The sequence below is a fragment of the Eubalaena glacialis genome, chromosome 18 (assembly GCF_028564815.1).
Source record: "Eubalaena glacialis isolate mEubGla1 chromosome 18, mEubGla1.1.hap2.+ XY, whole genome shotgun sequence".
Classification (NCBI taxonomy): domain Eukaryota; kingdom Metazoa; phylum Chordata; class Mammalia; order Artiodactyla; family Balaenidae; genus Eubalaena; species Eubalaena glacialis.
Genome location: NC_083733.1, coordinates 66772826 through 66794630, shown reverse-complemented (window position 1 = coordinate 66794630; position 21805 = coordinate 66772826). Strand labels below are relative to the sequence as shown.

Sequence of the window (21805 nt, the reverse complement as noted above, 5' to 3'; positions counted from 1 at the left end):
CGGGTCTGAGGGAGGAGGACGTTGGGGTCCGAACTCTTGTGTCAGAGGGAAAAGGGGCTGGGGGCCTGGACTCCTGTGTCAGAAGGAAGAGGATTTTGGGGGCCTGGACACTCATCGGGGTCTGAGGATGGAGAGGTTGGGGGTCTGGACTCCTAGGTGGGAGGAGGGAGGGGCTGGATTCCCAGGCCGCCAAGATGGAGGGGTGATCCAGCTGGAGCATGGCCCGCCCCAGCCCTCACGCGCCCCGTTATCTCAAATCCTGGGCAGGGAGAGGAGGGGGCAGCAATATATTTAGTCTCTGTCCTCGCCCTTTATCTCAGTGTCCTCAGTGAGGCTTGAGCAGACCGGACGAGACAGAAGCCCCAGGGGCCTTCAAGGTCACTCCGGACACCCCCTCACTGACCCTCCAAGAGCCCCTTGTCCCCTGCTTTGCCTTCCGCAACCCCTGGCCTGAGACTCAGCATGGCGGACCGGTGAGTGAAGATTGGTAACCGGGACTCCTGAGGCCCGAGACAGTGGCGGGTAGGGGGGTGATCTCCCGGGTTCCTGTGAGGGGTGAGATCTGCGAGGTTGGACTCCAGGCCTGAGAAGGGAGGTACGGACAGGACTCCTGGGCATCGGAATGAGGTAAGAGTCTGGGAATCCGACCCCTAGGAGCCGAGAAGCGGCAGCTGGTGGGCCGGACCTGTCGGTCAGAGGGGCCTCTGGGGTCCCTTAGGACACGGCGTGGACAGGACCCAGGCCTACCATTAACCCCCTTTTCCTGGTTTCTCTCCCTCCAGGAGCGGCGATGCGGTGAGAGTCGGCGTGGGCTGGACCCGCCTGGCCGGGGAGGGCGCTGCCGGGAGGGCTCTGGGGCGAGAGGCTGCAGCCCTGGAAGACTGAATGGAGAGGGGCTGGGGAGGGGGTGGTCCCTGTGATAACTCAGCTCCGTTCCCCCAATCCCAGGCCGGGGACCCGCGCCCCGCGCCACCCCTTGTACGACGCCGCTCCTCAGCCAACTACCGCGCCTACGCCACGGAGCCGCACGCCAAGGTGAGGGCGGGGCCAGCGCGGTGGGCGGGGCCGGACGGGACTTCGCAGGGTCTGGATTCGGATTCTTGGGTTACCCGCAGCTTGGGGAGGAGGGGCGGAGCCAGGGCCTTTACCGGACTTTGGTCGTGGGCGGAGCCCAAGCGGATGAGGCGCTTCAGGGGCGGAGTTTATCAGAGGGCTGGGCTCTGATTGGTGAGAGCTTGCCTATAGGCGGAGTCCCGCTGCCCGTGGGAACTGCGATTGCTTAGAGATGGTGGGGGGAGGTGCGTAGCCAGAGACACCACATTGGTGGATGGGAGTGAGGGGCGTGGCTTCCCGTAGACTGAAGGCTGGAGTTGGAGGCGGGACTAAATCTGGACCTGGCTTGAGGGGGCGGGTTCTGAAGCCCCTCCCGGCGTCCTCCTTCGGATCCTCCTCACTCATCCTTCCTTGCTCTGTCTCACCCCGGCAGAAAAAGTCTAAGATCTCCGCCTCGAGAAAACTGCAGCTGAAGGTGCGATGAGCCTGGGGAGAGCGCCTAGGTGTCTTCAGGGAGCGGGGCTTGGAAGTTGGGTGGGGCTTCGGAAGAGCAAGTGGGCGGGAGGCCCTGCAAGGGAGGGGCGGGGCCTTGGAATGATGGACATCAACCTTGGGGGGGCAGGTCTCTGGAAGCAGGCCTGGGATTAGAGGGCGGGGCCCGGCGGGGGTGGCTATCCCGCTCTGTCCTCATCCCCATACCTGTGCTACCGTACCCGTCGTCCCCTCCCCAGACCCTGATGCTGCAGATTGCGAAACAGGAGCTGGAGCGGGAAGCAGAGGAGCGGCGAGGAGAGAAGGGGCGTGCTCTGAGCACGCGGTGCCAGCCTCTGGAGCTGGCCGGGCTGGGCTTCGCGGATCTGCAGGTACCCGCTCCAATCAGGGACTCCTGCCTAGCCCGGGATCCGAGGTTCCTACTGTCCGATCTTGCATCCCTTAGGACTCAGGGGTACAGTTACTATGCCCCCTTTCTGCTCAGGACCTTCGGGTCCAATCTCCAAATTCTTACCCTCAGGAGTTCAGAAATGTGGCCTGCAGCTGCCTACAATCTCAAAACCCAGAGGTCGGTTCCTCCAACCCACTCCAGTCCAGATTCTCAGAACACCTGGCTCTGGAGTTCTGCTTTGTTCGCAGTTCCCCAGGGTCTGGCTTCAATCTACTCCTCCAGGACCAGATGTCCAGGTCCCCTGCTCCTCCTCCCTCAGACCCCAGGAGGCCAGACCCCCAGCCTTCTCCCCACCACGCACACTGCATTCCTCCACCAGGACTTGTGCCGACAGCTCCACGCCCGCGTGGACAAGGTGGATGAGGAGAGATACGACGTGGAGGCGAAAGTCACTAAGAACATCACAGAGGTGGGAGACACTGGGCCGTCTGGGTCGCTTCAGGGTAGGGGGTGATGCCTGGGGCTCTGGTCTCAGCCTGGGCCCTTGCAGCTGCTTATGGTTGCAGACACCAGGAGACCCAGGACAACTCTGTGAGCCTGGCAGGGAGGGGGCAGAAGGATGAGTACAATACGGTCAGGGAATGCTGTTCCAGGCAGAGGGAACAGCACATGCAAAACCCAGGAGATGGGAAAGCGGAAAATATGTTTGTGAAAATGTGTGGCTGGAGCATCAGGTGTTGGTAAGTGAGTTCAGGTGTGGGCCAGGGAACTGTGAGATGCGTGTAGCTGGCCTGGGATGTGTCAGTAGTTTTCAGAGATGAGGCTGGGGCAGATCAGGTTCCAATTTCAGGATGGGGAGCTTGGATTTTGTCTCGAAGGCGGTAGGAGCCTAAGCTAGGTAGAACCTGGATCGGGATAGGAGGGAAGTGCAGGGTGGAAGCGTGAGGCAAGGAGGAAGTGGAAGGAGGGGTCTCCACCTCCCTTTATGGCTGCTACCAGATCGCAGATCTGACCCAGAAGATCTTTGACCTTCGGGGCAAGTTTAAGCGGCCCACTCTGCGTAGAGTGCGGATCTCTGCGGATGCCATGATGCAGGCACTGCTGGGGACCAGGGCTAAGGAGTCCTTAGACCTGCGGGCCCACCTCAAGCAGGTGAAAAAGGAGGACACGGAGAAGGTGAGTGTGGCTAGGTCCAGGAAAGGGGGTGCTTAGGGGAGAAGGTGTGTGTGTGTGAGCAATTCTAGGGACTAGCCTGAGGGCAGGTGGCACTTGAAGTTGTGGGGAGAAGTATCTGGTAAGGGTCTTCCACAGGAAGTACAGGAGGGACACAGGAAATGCAAGAGGAAGACAGAATGTAGAAGCGGAAGACAGGAAGTGCATTAGGGAGAATGGAAGTGGCAAGGAGTCAGGAAGTGCGTGATGTCTCCAGGATGTTCATGAGAGAAAAGGAGTGCATGAGGGAGACAGGAAGTGCATGAGGGAGACAGGAAGTGCAGGAGGGAGACAGGAAGTGCAGGAGGGAGACAGGAAATGCAGAGGGGAGACAGGAAGTGCAGGAGGGACACAGGAAGTCCAAGAGGGAGACAGGAAGTGCAGCAGGGAGACAGGAAGTGGGGCAAATTGGAAGGGATCGTCTGAGGGGGCAAGAAGTGTTCCAGAGCCAGACTCTGTGAGGGGCATCTGGAATAGAGTGGCCCAGCAGGCGGGAGGGCAAGCGGAGGATATCTGAGAGCCTGTAGACCAGGAAGACACCCTAACCTCTGACCCGTTCCTCCAGGAAAACCGGGAGGTAGGAGACTGGCGCAAGAACATCGACGCCCTGAGTGGAATGGAAGGCCGCAAGAAGAAGTTCGAGGGCTGAGCCGGCCTGTGCGCAGCCCTGGCCCCGGCCCTGAGGACGGCCCCGAGGAATAAAGCTTCTCTCTGAGCTGGGAGTGGCTGTGTGTCTATTACCAGGAGGGCTTAGGTGTGAGAGAGGCGGGAGAACTGAGGGCCAGGCTCCCCCAAAGCCACAGCGCACATCAGGAGCAGAGCTGGGTCTCCACGTGGGGCTGCACAGAGGTGCCAAGACCAGGGCCCAAAGACAGACACACAGAGGCACGGACAGACTGAGTCAGAGACCCAGGGGGAGAGAGCCAGGCAGAGACCCAAAGGGAGAGGGAAAACAGGCGGAGATTCATAGAAAGAAGTGCACAGAAAGGGGAAACAGAGACAGATATACACAGAGAGACAGAGATGACCTCGCCCTGGAAGAGACAGAAATAAGAACCCACAGAGGGAGAACTGCAGATACAAAGAGACCCCCCCCCCCACCACACACACACACAAGAACTAGAAAGATAAAAACAGACACAGAGCTAAAGACAGAAACCGAGTCACAGAGAAGCACAGGGACACCTGGAGACACAGACACCAATAGCCAGACATCAAGAGAGGCAGATACTCAGAGACACCCGCAGAAATGGAGAGAGAAAAACTGGCGACACAGAGACAGGCAGAGTGAAGAACTCAGAGACAGAGATGCAGAGAGAGGCCCAAAGCCAACCACTGAGAAATGCATAGAATCAGAAATTCGGAGAGAGACAGACACTGGCACTGAGGGGTGAGGAAGCCCCTAGAGTTCAAGGTTGTGGATTGGCTGGGAAGGGGGAGGGGGATACCAAAAAAGATCAGTGTCCGATGGAGGTGGGGAGTGTGAGGTCCTGTGGGCCTGACACACCCCCTCCCCCTCCCCCTCCCCCTCACACACCTGTTTCCCCGTTTTAGCGCCTGTTGTCACCAGGGTGGAATCCTGGTGGCAGACAAAGGGATGGGGGTGGGGAGGGGGGGACAGAGAGATGGACAGGGACAGAGGTGGAGAGACGGAGAAGCTGAGACAGACACACACAGAGAAACACAGACGGAGAGTCATAGAGACAAAGGAGAGATAGAGACAGGGAAACGGGGTATGGGAAGTGAAGGCCCAGAGAGACACAGAGAAAGGGACCCCTTCATGGAATGAGAAGGGGTCCCTTGTACCCCTTTCATCAATAAGCATCCTCCAAGGACCTACTACGTGCTGAGCCCAGGGGCTTCAGAGCATAGTGTGCTGTGTGATCTGGGAGATGGGGAGCCCGAGGGTGGCCTGACCCAGCCTGGGGTTCCTGGACAATGCTTTTGGGATGGAGGAGAGGCCTTGGAACAGCCAGGAGGTGCCTCGATCCGAAAGTGGAGCCAGAGTGGGGGCAGGGCAGCCTCTGAGTGTGAGGAAAGGAATTCTCTCCCCCTCCCTCTCCCCCTGGGGCGGGGCTGAGCCTCCCACTATAAACTGGGGGTGCTTCAGCCTGCCCAGCAAGACTGCCCCACCGCTCACGCCTCTGCAGACGCAGCCTCAGGTAACGGTCCAGGAGGAACTGGGGATGGAAGGGAACGTATTAGGACTTGGGGGTTATAGAAGCTGGGAGTGCAGGGTTTGGGTGTCCCAGAATATAACATCTTAGGACCTCGGAGGTCTGAGTCTGAGGGAATCTCAGAAACTGGGAGTCCCTGGGCTTGGATGACAGACAGTCTGGGTGTCAGAACTGGGCGGCAGGGTCTCAGAATCTGGCGATTTAGGAATCGAGGTCGCAGAGTCTGATGTCTCATGATGGGAGGTATTAGAATTTGTAATGTCATATTTTGGGGTATCATGAATCAGTCCCTTGAGTTTAGGCATCCAGATTTTGGGGTCTCACAGTCCCGAGGTTTCAGAATTTAGGGGATGTCAAGACCTAGGGGGTCAAGATTTTAGGGCACCCATAATCAGGAGTCTCGACAGTTGGAGTCTCAGAATCTGGAGATATGAGGAGTTACTGGTTTTCAGAATTCATAAATTGGGGTCTGTGGGTATGGGGATTTCGTGGGGTCTCTCAACCTGGGCGCCTTGGGGATCTCAGAGATTGGGGAGTCTTAGTATTTAGGGGTCAGGATGAGGTCTGGGGACAGAAGCTGCTCTTATGTGTCCTGTCCCCTCCATGGCAGTGGGTGAAGGTGAAAGGAGGCGACAGGTGGGCAGATAACCAGCCAAAGGGGAGGGGACCTGGGGTGGGAGAGGGCAGCGGGTATGACTAATTATCCTAGAACCCCCCCCCTCCACGAATACTTCTCAGGAGATGTCCTCTGTGTCACTCTCTACGACATCTCCCCAAAATAGACCCTGGGGGTGGGGCAGCTATTGTCTTCGGGCCACTGTCCCTTCCCAAATACCTTCTCCTAATCCCTACTCAGATCAGGTTCCTACGGACTTGTCATAAGACAAAAGGGGACAGCTGTGGTCAGGGGGCGGGGGCTGCAGCCTTGGGGCTCTGCCCGGACCGTATCTCCCAATGCGCTGTCTTCACCCGCGGTTTAGGAGTCTTTAGGAGTTGGGGGTCCCCAGCCCCTCCTCCCTCAGACCCAGGGGTCCAGACCCCCAGCCCCTCCCCCCTCAGACCCAGGGCTCCAGGCCCCCAGCCCCTCCGCCCTCAGACCCAGGGCTCCAGGCCCCCAGCCCCTCCTCCCTCAGACCCAGGGGTCCAGGCCCCCAACCCCTCCCCCCTCAGACCCAGGGGTCCAGACCCCCAGCCCCTCCCCCCTCAGACCCAGGGCTCCAGGCCCCCAGCCCCTCCTCCTCTGGACCCCACCCCACTCCGCCTGTTCTCTGCTGCTCGTAGGTCACACCAGGACACCAGGATGTCGGACGCCGAAGAGCAGGAATATGAGTGAGTGATGCTGGCAGGAGGGCTGGGGCCCTGGAGCGGTGGAGACACCTCCCACCGCCAAGGCGCCTAACTCTCCCCCTCCCTCTTTCCTTCCCACCCGGGTCCCCAGGGAGCAGCCTGAAGGTGAGTGGAGAGTGGGCTGGCCTTGGGGGGGAGGGGAGGTGGGGACACCTCGGCGCATCTTAGCCCACCCTGCCCTACGCCCACCCTCCTGGTCCGCACAGCCCGTGGGAAAAGCTCAGTGGGCCCACTTGCAGCTGAGGCCCAGAGGGGTCCCCCCGTCTAGATGAGACTCGAACCCGAGCGCGGGTCTCTGCGCACTCCCCCACTCTTCCCCCCATCTGAAGCCCCTTCCGTCCCCGCCCCGGGCTCCTCACGCCTCCTCTTCTCTCCCCCACCCCTTCCAGAAGAGGAGGCTGCTGAGGAGGAGGAGGAAGGTGAGGCCCTGGACGCCGCAGGTCTGGAGCTGGACGCAGGACCGGGGGGCTGGGTGGGCGCGGGACGGGGATCTCGATGGCCTCGGCCTCAGCTCCTTTAACAGCCTCTCCCCTCTCTCCCCTCTCTCCCCTTCCCGCATCCGGGCATGGCTGCTCCCCTCCCCCAGCTCCCCAAATCCTCGCTTCTCCTCCCGCCCCCTCCCCAGCCCCCGAGGAGCCGGAGCCGGTGGCTGAGCGAGGTAACCGCGGCTGCTTCGCTTCCTGAGGCCGATTTCGGGGGTCCTCAGGGCCCTGACCTCCAAGATGACTCCCTCCCCGCTCCCGTAACCCGTCCCCGTAACCCGTCCCAGGCCCGGTCCTTTAAGCCCCGGAGAGCTCTCGCGCTCTCTGGTGGCCAGGAAGGGAAATAGCCTCGCAACGGCTTTAACCCGTTCCCTTCCTTCTTAAAGGGACCGACACCCAAGCCTTCTTCCCCAGTCTGGAGGAATACTTATAGAAGGGTTGGATGTTTGCGGAGAGGCACCCCTCCCCCCTCTCATCTTCGCCTGTCTGTTACTTGCCTCCTTCATATACATTCAAAGGTTGGGGCGTGGGTTGTAGAAGGAACTAGCGGTGGGAGTCTGTATTCCTCTGTCCCCAAGGGGGAGGGGGCTGGGGACACAACTCCTGGGTCACCGAGTGAAGAGGGGGCTTGGGGCCTCCCTGCACTGCTAGATCTTGATGGAGGGCAGGAGCTCTGGGTATGTAGAACGAGGGTCTGAGGGTTTGCTTTTTTTTTCTCCTTATGGTCTGGGGGTTTGGACACCTGGGTTCCCAGAGAAGTGGGAGGGGGATCCCCACACCAGTTCTGAATGTATATCTGATGCGTGTGACCCTCTCCCTCCTTTATGGCCACCCCGATTTCCCTTATCCTCTTCCCCCCCCATACCCTTCCCCCAGAGCTGCAGGAGAAGGGAACTGGGCTTGTGGGGACCAAGGCTTGGAGGGGGGTCCCTCCTTTGGATGTGTCATGCCCACCCCAAGAACTCTTGCTAATTATCTTTTTGTATCCCTCCACCAGAAGAGGAGCGCCCCAAACCAAGGTGAGATCCTGGGGGGTGGGGGTCCCAATCATGTCCTCTTAAATATGTCCCCCACCTCCAGAGATAGGGTGCAAGAAAGGCAGAGAAGGAGAGTGGGGAAATGGAAACATAGAAAAGGACAGTGATTCCTTCTTTCCACAAACATTTCTGGTCAACTTCCCACTGTGTTTGGCAAGAGTTAGACTCTTGCTGTCCTGTTGGTGAAACAGACCCAGATACAGCAATGGTAGTGCAGAAGAGGGCCCTATCTGTGCCCTAGGCAATCAAGGAAGGCTTCCCAGGGGAGGTGATGCCGAGTCCTGAGGGCGGAGTCCTTCAGTTTGCTAGCTGAAGGAAGTAGAAGGGAGATTGTAGATGACGAAGTGGAGTGGTGTGTGCAAAGTCCAGTAGCTGGATCTAGGCTAGTTTTTCAGGGAACAGATGCAGACACAGGTCATTCTGATGAGAAAGATCCAAACTAGGCAGACCAGTGAAGTCTGTGAGAGCTCACCCCTGGAGGGTGTGACATTGGGGACAAAGCTTGGAGATGCAAGGAGGCAGCAATCGAGCATGAGATGCAGAAATTCTCTGGGGCACCGGGGAGCCATGGAAGGGTTCTGAGCAGAGGGGGCCGAGGATCAGATCTGGCTGAGAGCACAGGGGCACATGAAAGCACAGGTGTGCTTCAGTGTCAGGGAAAGCTTGTTGGAGGAGGGAAGGTCTCAGGGGTGGAGTATATCAGGGGAAGGGCATTGTAGGCAGAGCAAATGGAGTGTGCAAAGGCCCGGGGGCACAAAGGCACATGACATGGCCAGGGAACTGTAGGATGTGGTGAGTTTTCAAGGGGAAAAGGCCTAAGCTGGAGCAGAGGGCATAGGGTGGAAAGGGGCCACAGACTGAGAGACCCACAGGTTGATGAGCTCAGTTGGGGCAGGGTGTGTGCAAAGGCAGGAAATGTTCAGGAAGCGTCTGTTTACTGGAGTCTGGGGTTTGGGAGAGAGTCTGGGCTGGAGACAGAGTTGGTGAATCCTCGGTAATTGATGATAATCGAAGTCACAGGAGTGAATGACATTAATCACAAGAGTGTCCCACGAATGAATCAAAGGGCAAAACTCTCTTAATCTGAATAATAGAAACTGTTGCTTTTTGTTAAGCCAGGAAAGATGAAGCATTATTTGTTTAAAATTCTCTTTGATCATTGAATGACCAAAAAAGGAAATAAAAAGTCAAATATATGAGGGTTTTTTTCATTCCTTAAGTTAAACTTTAAAACTGTATTTAAGGAATCAAATCTTACAAAATCCTGGAAGGTTTTGGTAATGATGATGATAATTTCAAGGAAATTAATAAAATACCTATTGATTTTAAAGTGTATTTTATTCAATAGTTTTGGTATCTTGCCATGGAGGATACTAGCCCAGCCTAGCAGAAAAGTGCAATATGTATAGCGTATTTTGACATTTTAAAAGTTATATTCCATAACCATTTTGAAATGCTGGGCAAACGTAAAAAAAAAATCCCATACAAAGTTATTTGCATTTAATTCAGTTAATCAGGCATTTTGAAAGCTAATTGATTAAAACACTGTAATATGATTGAAATTTTGTAACATTTTAATGTTATTTTTACTCTACTGTGAAAAGTTTTTTATACGATATACACACCCTAGTTTATTTTTGTGTCTTAGTGTGGACTTACAAATTTACTACAGGTATCCTGAGCCAGGAACACAATCAGGTTTCAGGCCAGTTTGATACTGGCTATTCTTAATTTTCATATGAGTGGAGGACTTCAAACCAAATGTTATGTCAGTGGGACTGTGCTGTCTGTGGAAGTTAATAGATTACATGATCATTTTCTTCAGACTTGAAGGAGAGTGATAAATAAGATTTGGAGTCATAGGGTACTGATGTACAATTTAAGGATTAAAGTTTCTTATAAATCAATTGTGAACAATGAATTATTAAATTAAATGTTGACTTCCTAGTATAAAACTGCAAGAATAAAAATAAATTCTCCAGCTTAAAAAAAAAAGAAAGAAAGAAACCAAAGAAAGAGAAAATTCCAGGAAGTGGGAGTGCCCAGGGCAGGAAATCAAGGAGAGCACAAGGGCAGTCCCCCAGAGCAGCACCACCCAATACAAATACAATGCAAGCCACATATGTAATAACTTAAAAAACAATTCTTTTTTACTAGCAGCCTTTTAAGAAGTAAACCCAAACAGGTAAAATTAATCCCAATAGCGTATTTTACTCAACCTGTTATAGCCAAAATCTCGTAATTTCAACATTAATCCATATAAAACGTTATTAGTAAAATATTTTACATTCTTTTGTTCAACCAAGTCTGTGAAATCCAGTGCATTTCACTGACAGCCCCTCTGATCTGGACCAGCCACATTCCAGGCGCTCAGCACACGTGTGGCTGGTGCAGCCCAGCAAGGAGGTCAGACTACTCAGTGTTTCTTCTCTTCTGTCCACTCAGCCGGCCCGTGGTACCTCCGCTGATCCCCCCAAAGATCCCAGAGGGGGAACGTGTGGACTTCGATGTAAGTAACAGACATCCCATCCCAGCAGGGGCTGCTAGCCTATAGGGTGCAAATTAGGAAGAGGCGCCCCTTCCTAGCCACTGTTTTTTGTTTGTTTTTGTCTTTTCCCTTTTGTTTGTTTCCTACCCCCTTCTTTTGGAATTGTGCCTTGACAGCCCCTTAGTTTAGTGTCAGAATACGATGCTTTGCTGCCATCTGCTGGAAACACAGTGCATGGCGGACGTCTGTCCCAGCTGTCAACGTCACCAATTCTTTTTTTTTTTTTTTTTAATTTATTTTTGGCTGCGTTGGGTCTTCGTTGCTGCGCGTGGACTTTTTCTAGTTGCGGCGAGCGGGGGCTACTCTTCGTTGCGGTGCGCGGGCTTCTCATTGCGGTGCCTTCTCTTGTTGCGGAGCACGGGCTCTAGGCACACAGGCTTCAGTAGTTGTGGCTCACGGGCTCTAGAGCGCAGGCTCAGTAGTTGTGGCGCACGGGCTTAGTTGCTCTGTGGCATGTGGTATCTTCCCAGACTAGGGCTCAAACATGTGTGCCCTGCATTGGCAGACGGATTCTTAACCACTGGGCCACCAGGGAAGCCCAACCGCACCAATTCTTGCTGCAAAGGGCTCCCCCTCCTGATGCTTCTCAGAAGTGCTGAGAGGTTGGCGCCCTCTTGGGGCACCACCTGGGGAATGACCGTGCTCCCACCCTCTGCCCCCTAGGACATCCACCGGAAGCGCATGGAAAAAGATCTGCTGGAGCTGCAGACGCTCATTGATGTGCATTTTGAACAGCGGAAGAAAGAGGAAGAGGAGCTCGTGGCGCTAAAAGAACGCATTGTGAGTCAAGGGAGGTGGGGTTCCCCAAATTCTTCTCCCTCCTTCCATCCTTTGGATCTTGGGAGATACGTTCCCGTCCACTACAGACCCAAGGCTGAAACTTTTGGGAAAGTACCCAAGTTGGTGCCCATCGCCACTCTTGACCTACCCTGGGAAGTGATAAAGGGGGTGCCTGGTGGTCCCTGCGCCCCCTCATTCTTCTCTCTCCCCCAGGAGCGGCGCCGGGCGGAGAGAGCTGAGCAACAGCGCTTCAGAACCGAGAAGGAGCGCGAGCGTCAGGCTAAGCTGGTGGTGGGTGTTTCCCCTCCTCCCGGAGCCCAAATGTTACTTTTTCAGCTGGACACTGCAATTTTCCACTCATGATATTCTCTGTGATCCCATAAAAGTCCTCATGCTGTATTATTCAAGGGTCTTTCTGTTGGAAGGGACAGAAACTCCAACCCAAACTGAACTTAGCAGAAAGAGAACTTTATTGGCTCATATAACTAAAAGGTCTAGGGCATGGCTTGCTTCAGGCATGGCTGGATCAAGGGACTCAAATAATATCACAAAGGCCCAGCTTTTATCTTCCCATCTTGGCCAATATTTCTGTGGACAATGTGTCCAGGAGAGTGAGCAACTCATCCTGGTTTGCCTGGAGCTTTCCTGGTTTGAGCCCTGAAAATCCTGCATCCCATCAGTCCCAGGCAAACCAGATGGTTCCCAGGCAGGGGTGGCAAACGGCCACCAGCAGCTCTGGCTTAAACTCGTCTTTTCTCTGTCTCCTGCACAAATCCTGGGATGTTTTCATATTGTTCACCTGTCCACTGTGGAGTGAATCACTGGCTAGTTGGGAGACAGTGGTTAGAATGCTCCCATTGGTTTAACCCTTGAAAACATGACCTGACTTGGCATCAGGAGTGGCTCACTCAAACCACTTTTTTTTTTTTTGCCACACTGCGCGGCACGTGGGATCTTAGTTCCCCGACCAGGGATCGAACCCATGCCCCCTCACAGAGTCTTAACCACTGGACCACCAGCAAAGTCCCTCAAACCACTTTATTTATTTATTTATTTATTTATTTATTTATTTATTTATTTATTTATTTATTTATTGGCTGCATTGGGTCTTCGTTGCTGCGTGTGGGCTTTCTCTAGTTGCAGTGAGCGGGGGCTACTCTTCGTTGCGGGGCGCGGGCTTCTCATTGCGGTGGCTTCTCTTGTTTCAGAGCACGGGCTCTAGACATGTGGGCTTCACTAGTTGTGGCATGCAGGCTCAGTAGGTGTGGCTCGTGGGCTCTAGAGCACAGGCTCAATAGTTGTGGCGCACGGGCTTAGTTGCTCCATGACATGTGGGATCTTCCTGGACCAGGGCTCGAACCCGTGTCCCCTGCATTGGCAGGCGGATTCTTAACCACTGTGCCACCAGGGAAGCCCCCTGAAACCACTTTTAAAGAACAGGAAACGGGTGGTGTGGTACGCAAAGGACTGGTCTCCCAAAGATGTCCACATCCTAATTCCCAGAGACTATGAATATGGGAACCTACCTGGCAAAAGGGACTTTGTAGGTATGATTAAGTTAAGGATCTTGAGATCGGGAGATTCTCCTGGATTTTCTGGGTGAGCCCAATGTTATCACAAGGGTCCTTATACAAGGGAGGACCTTTGAAGATGGAGGCAATGGCCCCGAGCCAAGGGATGCAGGTGGCCCCTAGAAGCCGGAAGAGCAAAGGGAGTGAATCTCCCCTAATGCCTCCAGAAGGACCCAGCCGTGTCCATACCTTGACTTAGCTCATGAGACCCATTTCAGACTTCTGACCTGCAGAACTATAAGCTGATAAACTTTCATTGTTTTAAGACACTCTGTTTGCAAATTACAGCAGCGAGAGGAAATTAATTCAGGTGGGGAATCCTGGACAAGTGCAATACCATCATGCCCATCTCACCTGCCTCTCCAGTGTGGAGGGGGCTTTGGTCTGGACAAGCCACTAATTCTGGAACATGCAATGCAGACTTTCTGGTTGTGGTAATGCCTTAGTGAAGGCATTCTAGAACCTCTTCCTCAGGCTCAAGGCCAAGAGCCTCTTTACTGCCCCAAGCCTCCCGACTCCCATCACAAGTTACCTTCCATGACCCTCTGAGGACAGTCATTCTCCTCTCATGAGACTAAGGAAGAGTAAGTCCCAGAGAGGTTACGTGCCTGCACTGAGGTCACACAGCAAAGATCACCATTGGCCATTTCAGGCTGGAGCATGCAGAAAAAAGCAAGCACATCCCTCCACTAGTTTAATATTTTCCTTGGGGGTGGTATATAAAGTCTCAAAGAGGAGGAAGGACTTGCAGGTGGTCACACAGCCAGGCCTGGAAAGGTGAGGAGGGGACCGTCAGCATCCTTGCCTGTTCTGATATTGACCTTGTTTTACGCTTGGGTCTGATTGATCCCTGCTTCACTCAGTGCAGAAGAGGGCCCCCTCCCAAGTGCCCATCTCAGACCCCCTCCCCTCTCAGTCCAGGGTGCTGGAGGGAGGCCCAGGAATTAACCCCTTTCTTCCCGCAGGAGGAGAAGATGCGGAAGGAAGAGGAAGAGGCCAAGAAGCGGGCTGAGGACGACGCCAAGAAGAAGAAGGTTCTGTCCAACATGGGGGCCCACTTTGGGGGTTACCTGGTCAAGGTGAGTTCAGCCTGCTGGGGCCTCAACAGGAAACGGGTGGTGTGGTACGCAAAGGACTGGTCTCCCTAAGATGTGGGAGGAGGGGCTGGGGGCCCAGACCCCTGGGTCTGAGGGAGTAGGGGCTGGGGCCCCGGACCCCTGGGTTGGATGGGGGAAGGAGTGGGGGCCCGGACCCGTGGGTCTCTGGGGGGAGGGGCTGGGGGTCTGGGCTGAGGGAGGAGGGGCTGGGGGCCCGGACCCCTGGGTCTGAGGGTGGAGGGGCTGGGGGTCTGGGCTGACGGAGGAGGGGCTTGCGGCCCGGACCCCTGGGTCTGAGGGTGGAGGGTTGGGGGCCCCGGACTCCTGGGTGTGAGGGAGGAGGGAATGGGGGCCTGGACCCGTGGGTGTGAAGGGGGAAGCAGCAGGGGGCCCGGAGCCCTGGGTCTGAGGGTGGAAGTGCTGGGGGTCTGGGCTGAGGGAGGAGGGGCTGGGGGCCTGGACCCCTGGGTCTGATGTGGGTGGCGTTGGGGGCCGGGACCCCGGGTTTGAGGGGTAGGGGCTGGGGGTCTGGGCCGAGGGAGCTGGGGGCCCGGACCCCTGGGTCTGAGTGGGAGGGTCTGGGCGGTCTGGGCTGAGGCGCTGGTGACCCGGACCCCTTGCTCTTTGGGGGGCGGGGCCTGGGGCCCGGACCCCTGGGTCTGAGTGGGGAGGCGTTGGGGGCCCGGACCCCTGGGTCTCTGGGGGGAGAGGCTGGAGGTCTGGGCTGAGGGAGGAGGGGCTGGGGGCCCGGACCCCTGGGTCTGAGGCGGGAGGGTCTGGGCGGTCTGGGCTGAGGCGCTGGGGGCCCGGACCCTTGGCTCTGAGGGGGGAGGGGCTGGGGGCCGGGACCCCTGCGTGTGAAGGGGGAGGGGTTGGTGGTCTGGGTTGAGGGAGGAGGGGCTGGGGGCCGGGACACCTGGGTCTGAGGGAGGAGGGGCTGTGGGCCTGGATCCCTGGGTCTCAGAGGGGAGGGACTGGGGGCCTGGACCCGTGGGTGTGATGGGGGAGGGCCTGGGGGCCAGGACTCCTGGGTCTCTCGGGGGAGGGGCAGGGGGTCTGGGCTGAGGGAAACGTGGCTGGGGGCCCGGACCCCTGGCTCTCAGGGGTGAGTGTCGGAGGGCCTGGACCCCTGGGTCTGAGGGAGGAGGGGCTGGGGGCCTGGACCCCTGGGTCAGAGGGGGGAGGGGCTGGGGGCCCGGACCCCTGGGTCTGATGTGGGTGGCGTTGGGGGCCGGGACCCCGGGTTTGAGGGGTAGGGGCTGGGGGTCTGGGCCGAGGGAGGAGGGAGCTGGGGGCCCGGACCCCTGGGTCTGAGGGGAGAGGGGCTGGGGGCCGGGACCCCTGCGTGTGAAGGGGGAGGGGTTGGTGGTCTGGGTTGAGGGAGGAGGGGCTGGGGGCCGGGACACCTGGGTCTGAGGGAAGAGGGGCTGGGGGTCTGGGCTGAGGGAGGTGGGACTGTGGGCCCCTACCCCTGAGTGTGATGGGGGAGGTGTTGGGGGCCCGGACCCCTGGCTCGGAGGGGGGAGGGTCTGGGGGTCTTGGGTGAGGGAGGAGGGGCTGGGAGCCCGAACCCCTGCGTCTGAGGGGGGAGGGTCTGGGGGTGTGGTCTGAGGGAGGAGGGGCTGGGGGCCCGGACCCCTGGGTCTGAGGGAGGAGGGCCTGGGGAACCGGACCCCTGGGTCCTGAGGTGCGGAGCCATCTGGATGACCCATCCCCCAACTCACGATGTCCCTTCCAACCGTCAGGCAGAACAGAAGCGGGGTAAGCGCCAGACCGGGCGTGAGACGAAAGTGCGCGTCTTGTCGGAGCGTAAAAAGCCTCTGAACATCGACCACATGGGAGAAGAACAGCTCCGGTAGGTGGGAGAGGCCTGGGTATGAGACAGGCAGATAAGGGGACGCCTGACCCAGATCCGAGTGGGCGGAAGCCCTGGTGCTGTGTGACTTTGGGCAAGTGTCTCTCCCTCTCTGCACCCCTGTAGACTCCCCTGTGGAATGTTTCACTGATATAGGATCCACGTTTTGTGGGTGCCGAGACCTGTAGAGTCTGGGTGATAATACGGAAGCCAGACAACAGATCTGACCAAAATTTAGGAGATTATGGTGTTTTGATGTCCCCTGGGAACTCTGAATGGGCCCCATCTTTTACCTGAATTAAAGCCAGATGCACTGGCAACAGTTTTCCAGCCAAATCTCTTCTGGATGGGGCTCTATCTTGCCCTTCACAGCTCACTGTCTGCACAGCCTGCATCTTGTGATAAGCCACCTGAGGGAAGGCCGGGGAGGGTCTTTCCTTCAGGGCCCTCGTCTGCGTCTTGACATTTTCTGGCCCAGGCACAGACTTTAAAGTCAGAAACATCCATCACCTCATAGGCAGCACAGTGATGGGGTTTGGAGCTCAACATCTGAAACCACTTGCCAGGGGCTCAGTGCCGGCTTCACCACTTACAGCTGTGTGATCTTAGGCACGTTGTTTACCTTCTGTGAGCCTTGCTTACCTCACTGGTAAAATGAGGCTATGATAACAAAATCTACATCACAGAGCAGTGAAAGGTCAGTGAGCTGATCATCATCATCATCATAATGACAGCAGCAGCCCCCTGTGGAGGGCCTACAACCCTATAAGGCAGATACTATAATACTGTTATCACCCTCATGTTAAAGATAAGCAAGCAACTGGAACATAAAAAAAAAAAAAAAAAAAAAAGAGCAACCCTAGGCACAGAGAGGTTGAGTAACCTTTCCAGGGTTGCACACCTTGCAAGTGGAAGAGTGGGGATTTGAACCCAGGCAGTCTGGTGCGGTAGTCTGTGCTCTTCATCACTCTTTTACAAAGTGGTGTGATGGTAAATGTTTAACACGTGGATCTCCAGGGCCTAAAAGTCCACATCTTAGCATTTGCTCATTTCCACGGTGTAAATACTCCCACCATGCTGATTTCAAACTACCAGTGTGAGAACAGTGCACTCGGAGTCGGGAAAGGATGCGCAGATTTGGCTCCAGCCCACCACTGGCGATGTGCCGTCCTTCCCCAGTCACGTTATCACAGGGCCTAGCACTAAATAACATGTCGCTAAAGTTCCTTTTTCCTCCTGTTTCCTTCCCTCACCACACATCCACTCATAATTTGGGTCTACTAATTTTTTTATTTTTTTATTTTTTTAATTTATTTTTGGCTGTGTTAGGTCTTCGTTTCTGTGTGAGGGCTTTCTCTAGTTGCGGCAAGTGGGGGCCACTCTTCATCGCGGTGCGCGGGCCTCTCACTGTCGCGGCCTCTCTTGTTGCGGAGCACAGGCTCCAGACGCGCAGGCTCAGTAGTTGTGGCTCACGGGCCTAGTTGCTCCGCGGCATGTGGGATCTTCCCAGACCAGGGCTCGAACCCGTGTCCCCTGCATTGGCAGGCAGATTCTCAACCACTGTGCCACCAGGGAAGCCCAGGGGTCTACTAATATTTTTTGAGGATCTCAAGTTATTTAAGTTTTATTTATTAGATAGAGGTCATATGATGGTCTATAAAATTTTAAAGTAAAATACACCACGGAAGAGACAGCATTTGAAGACTATTAGCTGGCAAAAGAAAACAAAGACTGCTAGTAAGAATAAAAAGAATAGTAACAACTAGCTTTGTCGAGTATTTAGCATGTGCCAGGTACTTTATACCTATTCTCTCATTCTATAACAGTTCAAGGCAGTAGATTTTTAAGTTCAGAATAAGTTTGGCCTCTAATAACTGAGATCTGACTATAGCAGCCTAAAATATAGAGGTTTGTTTTCTCACGTAGAAGAAATCTGTAGTCCATAGCTGGTATGGCAACTCTACAAAATCATTTGAGACTCAGGCTCCTATTTTTCTGCTCCACTACTTTTAGCCCAATATTTCTGTCCTCAAAATCACCTCATGGTCCAATGTGGCTGCTGGAGTTCCAGCCATCACATCCAAGCAGCAGAAATTACAAAGCAAAACCCACAAAGTCTTACCTGGAAGCTCCACCCAATGACCTACGTTCATCCCATTGGTTACCCTAGCTGTAAGGGAGATTGGGGAGAGAAACTTTTTAACTGAGCCTACTGCAAAAAATTCGATTTCTAAGGAAGAAAGGGAGAAGGTGGGCAACCAGCCATTTCTTTCACCGTTTGATTTCTACATTTTTCTGGAGAGGGAAAAAGGATCCTAGGGGGAGTCACTTGGCCATAGTCACAAACCAGAGAATTCCAAAGCTGGTATTTGAACCAAGGCTTTCTGACTCCAGGGCCTAGGCCCTTAACCATGCTCATTCTCCCTTAGAGAAACGTGAGCTCTCCGTTTTGGATATGGAGAAGTGGGCAGAGATTTTAAAACCCGTTGCTGCAATTCACTTTGAATATCGTGGCCTCCAATATTAACAAAATGGCACCAATAATGTCGAACTCAGAGACTCGCTGTGTGGCTTTGAACAGTTCCCTCAACCTCTTTGGGCTCATGGCCTGGCCTGGCTCCCTTCCATGACAGCCCTTCTGCCCCGCCAGGGAGAAGGCCCAGGAACTGTCGGACTGGATCCACCAGTTGGAGTCCGAGAAGTTTGACCTGATGGAGAAGATGAAGCAGCAGAAGTATGAGGTGAGACCCGTCTCTGCTGGAGGCCAGGCTGGGGGGGGCTGGGCTGGGGGGGGCTGGGGGTGGCTGGGCTGGCGGGGGCTGGGGGGGCTGGGCTGGGGGGGCGGGGCTGGGGGGGTCTGGGCTGGGGGTGGCTGGGGGGTCTGGGCTGGGGGTGGCTGGGCTGGGGATGGCTGGAGGCCAGGCTGGGCTGGGGGGGGCTGGGGGGGGCTGGGCTGGGGGTGGCTGTGGGGGGGCTGGGCTGGGGGTGGCTGGGTGGGGGGCTGGGCTGGGGGTGGCTGGGGGGGCTGGGCTGGGGGTGGCTGGGTGGGGGGCTGGGCTGGGGGTGGCTGGGGGGGCTGGGCTGGGGGTGGCTGGGGGTGGCTGGGCTGGGGGTGGCTGGGGGGGCTGGGCTGGGGGTGGCTGGGGGGGGCTGGGCTGGGGATGGCTGGGGGGGTGCTGGGCTGGGGCTGGGTAGGGGGTGAGCGGGCCTGTCCCTCCGGCTGTGCCAGAATCTCCCTCCTGTCTCTGCAGATCAATGTTCTGTACAATCGCATCAGCCACGCCCAGAAGTTGTAAGTGTGAACCGGGCCCTGAGCCCCACACCCCTCCCTCTGACTCTTGGGGCCTCTCTTTCCTTTCCTCTTGCTGTCCCTTACTCTGAGTTTCAGTTCTCCACCCCTTCTTGGGGGCTCTGTCTTTGTCCCTCTTTCTCTGGGACGGTCTCATAATCTGTCCTTTCCTCTCCACCCTCCAGCTCTCTTCTGGGGTCTCAATCCCCGTTTCCATGTCCCTCTAAATCACTGGTTCTCGGGGCAGGGGTGATCTTGCCCCCGACCCCGGGGGCATCGGGGGATGTCTGGAACCTGTTTGGGGAGGGGGATGCTACTGGCACCTGGTGGGTGGAGCCCAGGGCTGCTGTTGCACGTCCTACAACGCACAGAACAGCCCTCACCACAGAATGATCCGGTCCCCGAATGTCGCTGGTGCTGAGGTTGAGAAGCCCGGCTTTTCCTCTGTTTCTTGTTCTGTCTCCCCTCTCTCCTTCCCTCCGTCCCTCCCCTCTGCCTTCTCTTCATCTTCTCTCTCCATCTCACTTTCCATCTTTCTGTCTCTTTCACCCCAGCCTCCCCGACCCTCTCTCAGTCACTCACCCTTTCCTTCCCCCTTCCCTGTACCCATAAATATTTATCAGCGCCCACATGAACATCCCGAGCTCACCCACTGACACCAACTCCTACCCGCCTGTGGGCCTGTGACCACTAATCACGCCACTCCAGGCAGTGAACCCAATGAGAAGGCACTTGCCGGCCTCTTCCTCTGGCGGGGAGGGCGGGGATTTGGGGGGATGGACTCCCTGAATTGAGGACAGGGACCCATCTCAGAGGTGGGTCAGGGAGGCCTTCCTTCCTGACACCCCTCCTTCTCCTACAGCCGGAAGGGGGCCGGGAAGGGCCGCGTTGGAGGCCGCTGGAAGTGAGGATCTGGGCGCTGCCCCCCCACCCCCCTCCAGGCACCCGGGAGCCCTGGGAGTGTGTGTCCCATCTGTGGCTTGAAATAAATGCTCCCCCTGCAGCACCTGCTGTTCTTTGATTGTTATTATTAGAATCTTCAACAATCATGACGGTGATGTGTAAGGTTGAACCCTCACACACAGCTGGCAGGAATGTAAAATGGGGCTGCCGCTTTGGAAAACGGTCCAGCGGTTCCTCAAAAAGTTAAACGTAGAGTTACCATAGGACCCAGCAATTCTGCCCCAAGAGAACTGAAAATCTCTGTCCTCACAAAAACTTGTACAGGAATCTTGGCAGCATTACTCACGATAGCCAAGAGGTGGAAACAACCCAAACGTCTGTCCACTGGTGAATGGATACAAGGGAATATCATTCAGCCATAAAAACGAATGAGACTCTGACACAGGCTACAATGTAGATGAGTCTCCAAATCATAACAAAAGAAGCCAGACACAAAAGGCCACACATTGTGTGATGCCACTGATAGGAAATTTCTAGAAGGCAAATCAATAGAGGCAGGGAGTAGAGTCGTGGTCTCCAGGGCCTCAGGGGAAGGAAGGAATGAGGGGTTATGGCTAAAAGGAATGGTGTTTCTTTTTGGGGGTGATGGGAGTGTTGTGGAATTAGACAGTAGTGATGGTTGCACAACCTTGTGAATAGACTAAAAACAAAAACCCACTGATCACACTGCTATATATAAGATAGATAACCAACAAGGACCTACTGTACAGCACAGGGAACTATACTCAATATTTTGTAATAGGGTGGTTCAGTGGTTAGGACTCTGCGCTTCCACTGCCGGGGGCCTGGGTTCGATCCCTGGTTGGGGAACTAAGATCCTACAAGCTGCAGGGCGTAGCCAAAAAAAAAATTGCAATAACCTATAAGAGAAAAGAATCTGAATAATAATATATATATATATAAAATAACTGAGTCACTTTGCTGTACACCTGAAACTAACACAACATTGTAAATTAACTGTACTTCAATTTTAAAAAATGGTTAAATAAAGGCACTGTGGCTCTTGAAAACAAAACAAAACAAAACAAAACAGAAAGCCAAAAGTGGATAAACCTAAAAAAACCCCACAAAACTGCCATCAGGAACTGAGATGCCTCCCGCCTTTCTGCTCTGCCTCCATCTGTGAGGTCACAGATGGGTCACAATATGATTTCTGGAGCTCCAAGCCATCACATCCGCTTCCAGGAAGGAAGGCAGCAGAAGACAAGAAAGCAGAAACGTGCACCTCTCAGCTAAATCAAATCCCTTTCCAAAGACTTTCTGGATGCCCCACCCAGCAATGCTCACTTACATCTTATCGGCCACCCCTAACTGCAAAGATGACTAGGTCTCTTGCTCGCTCTTTAGCTGGTTGGGTGTTTTGCTGCTCCAAACAAAAGCAGGGTTCTATTTTTGATGGGCAGGCAGTTAGTGGTCTCTGACCCAGTCTCCCCTAACCCACATCTTCTTCTTATCTTTCTGAGGTTATTTTCACCAGCCTTGAGGAGGGCCTGCAGTTCCCAGGTTAAGCA

General features: G+C 55.3%; 2 protein-coding genes across 12 annotated transcripts; both read left to right on the top strand.

Annotated features, from left to right (window-relative positions):
* The first annotated feature begins 1 nt into the window (after position 1).
* Positions 2 to 3863, top strand: TNNI3 (troponin I3, cardiac type). Of its 3 annotated transcripts, none has more exons than XM_061173923.1 (9): positions 2 to 119; positions 321 to 473; positions 783 to 795; positions 949 to 1035; positions 1487 to 1528; positions 1785 to 1916; positions 2316 to 2405; positions 2936 to 3112; positions 3714 to 3863. In XM_061173923.1, the coding sequence occupies exons 2-9, from the start codon at positions 463 to 465 to the stop codon at positions 3795 to 3797; spliced, it is 636 nt and encodes a 211-aa protein (XP_061029906.1). In that variant the 5' UTR covers positions 2 to 119; positions 321 to 462; the 3' UTR covers positions 3798 to 3863. The 3 variants fall into 3 exon arrangements, with proteins under 3 accessions (XP_061029906.1, XP_061029905.1, XP_061029904.1); XM_061173922.1 differs by having other exon boundaries at positions 2 to 135; XM_061173921.1 differs by lacking the exons at positions 2 to 119; positions 321 to 473; positions 783 to 795; positions 949 to 1035 and having other exon boundaries at positions 1328 to 1528.
* Positions 3864 to 5270: 1407 nt separating this feature from the next.
* Positions 5271 to 20328, top strand: TNNT1 (troponin T1, slow skeletal type). 9 transcript variants are annotated; one of them, XM_061173896.1, is made up of 13 exons: positions 5271 to 5310; positions 6607 to 6654; positions 7062 to 7091; positions 7259 to 7330; positions 8152 to 8173; positions 10637 to 10700; positions 11403 to 11519; positions 11733 to 11810; positions 14056 to 14169; positions 15933 to 16042; positions 18693 to 18783; positions 19294 to 19334; positions 20194 to 20328. In XM_061173896.1, the coding sequence occupies exons 2-13, from the start codon at positions 6651 to 6653 to the stop codon at positions 20237 to 20239; spliced, it is 789 nt and encodes a 262-aa protein (XP_061029879.1). In that variant the 5' UTR covers positions 5271 to 5310; positions 6607 to 6650; the 3' UTR covers positions 20240 to 20328. The 9 variants fall into 9 exon arrangements, with proteins under 9 accessions (XP_061029879.1, XP_061029878.1, XP_061029881.1 ...); XM_061173895.1 differs by having other exon boundaries at positions 7062 to 7112; XM_061173898.1 differs by lacking the exon at positions 7259 to 7330.
* Positions 20329 to 21805: the final 1477 nt, after the last annotated feature.

Excerpts from the sequence above, each read along its gene's own strand:
- TNNI3 (XM_061173921.1), top strand. The coding sequence starts at position 1,328 with ATGGGAGTGAGGGGCGTGGCTTCCCGTAGACTGAAGGCTGGAGTTGGA. Across the intron at positions 1,529-1,784 it reads CGAGAAAACTGCAGCTGAAG|ACCCTGATGCTGCAGATTGC; the intron begins GTGCGATGAGCC and ends TCCCCTCCCCAG. Across the intron at positions 2,406-2,935 it reads TCACTAAGAACATCACAGAG|ATCGCAGATCTGACCCAGAA; the intron begins GTGGGAGACACT and ends GGCTGCTACCAG.
- TNNT1 (XM_061173895.1), top strand. Across the intron at positions 11,520-11,732 it reads TGGCGCTAAAAGAACGCATT|GAGCGGCGCCGGGCGGAGAG; the intron begins GTGAGTCAAGGG and ends TCTCTCCCCCAG. Across the intron at positions 11,811-14,055 it reads AGCGTCAGGCTAAGCTGGTG|GAGGAGAAGATGCGGAAGGA; the intron begins GTGGGTGTTTCC and ends TTCTTCCCGCAG.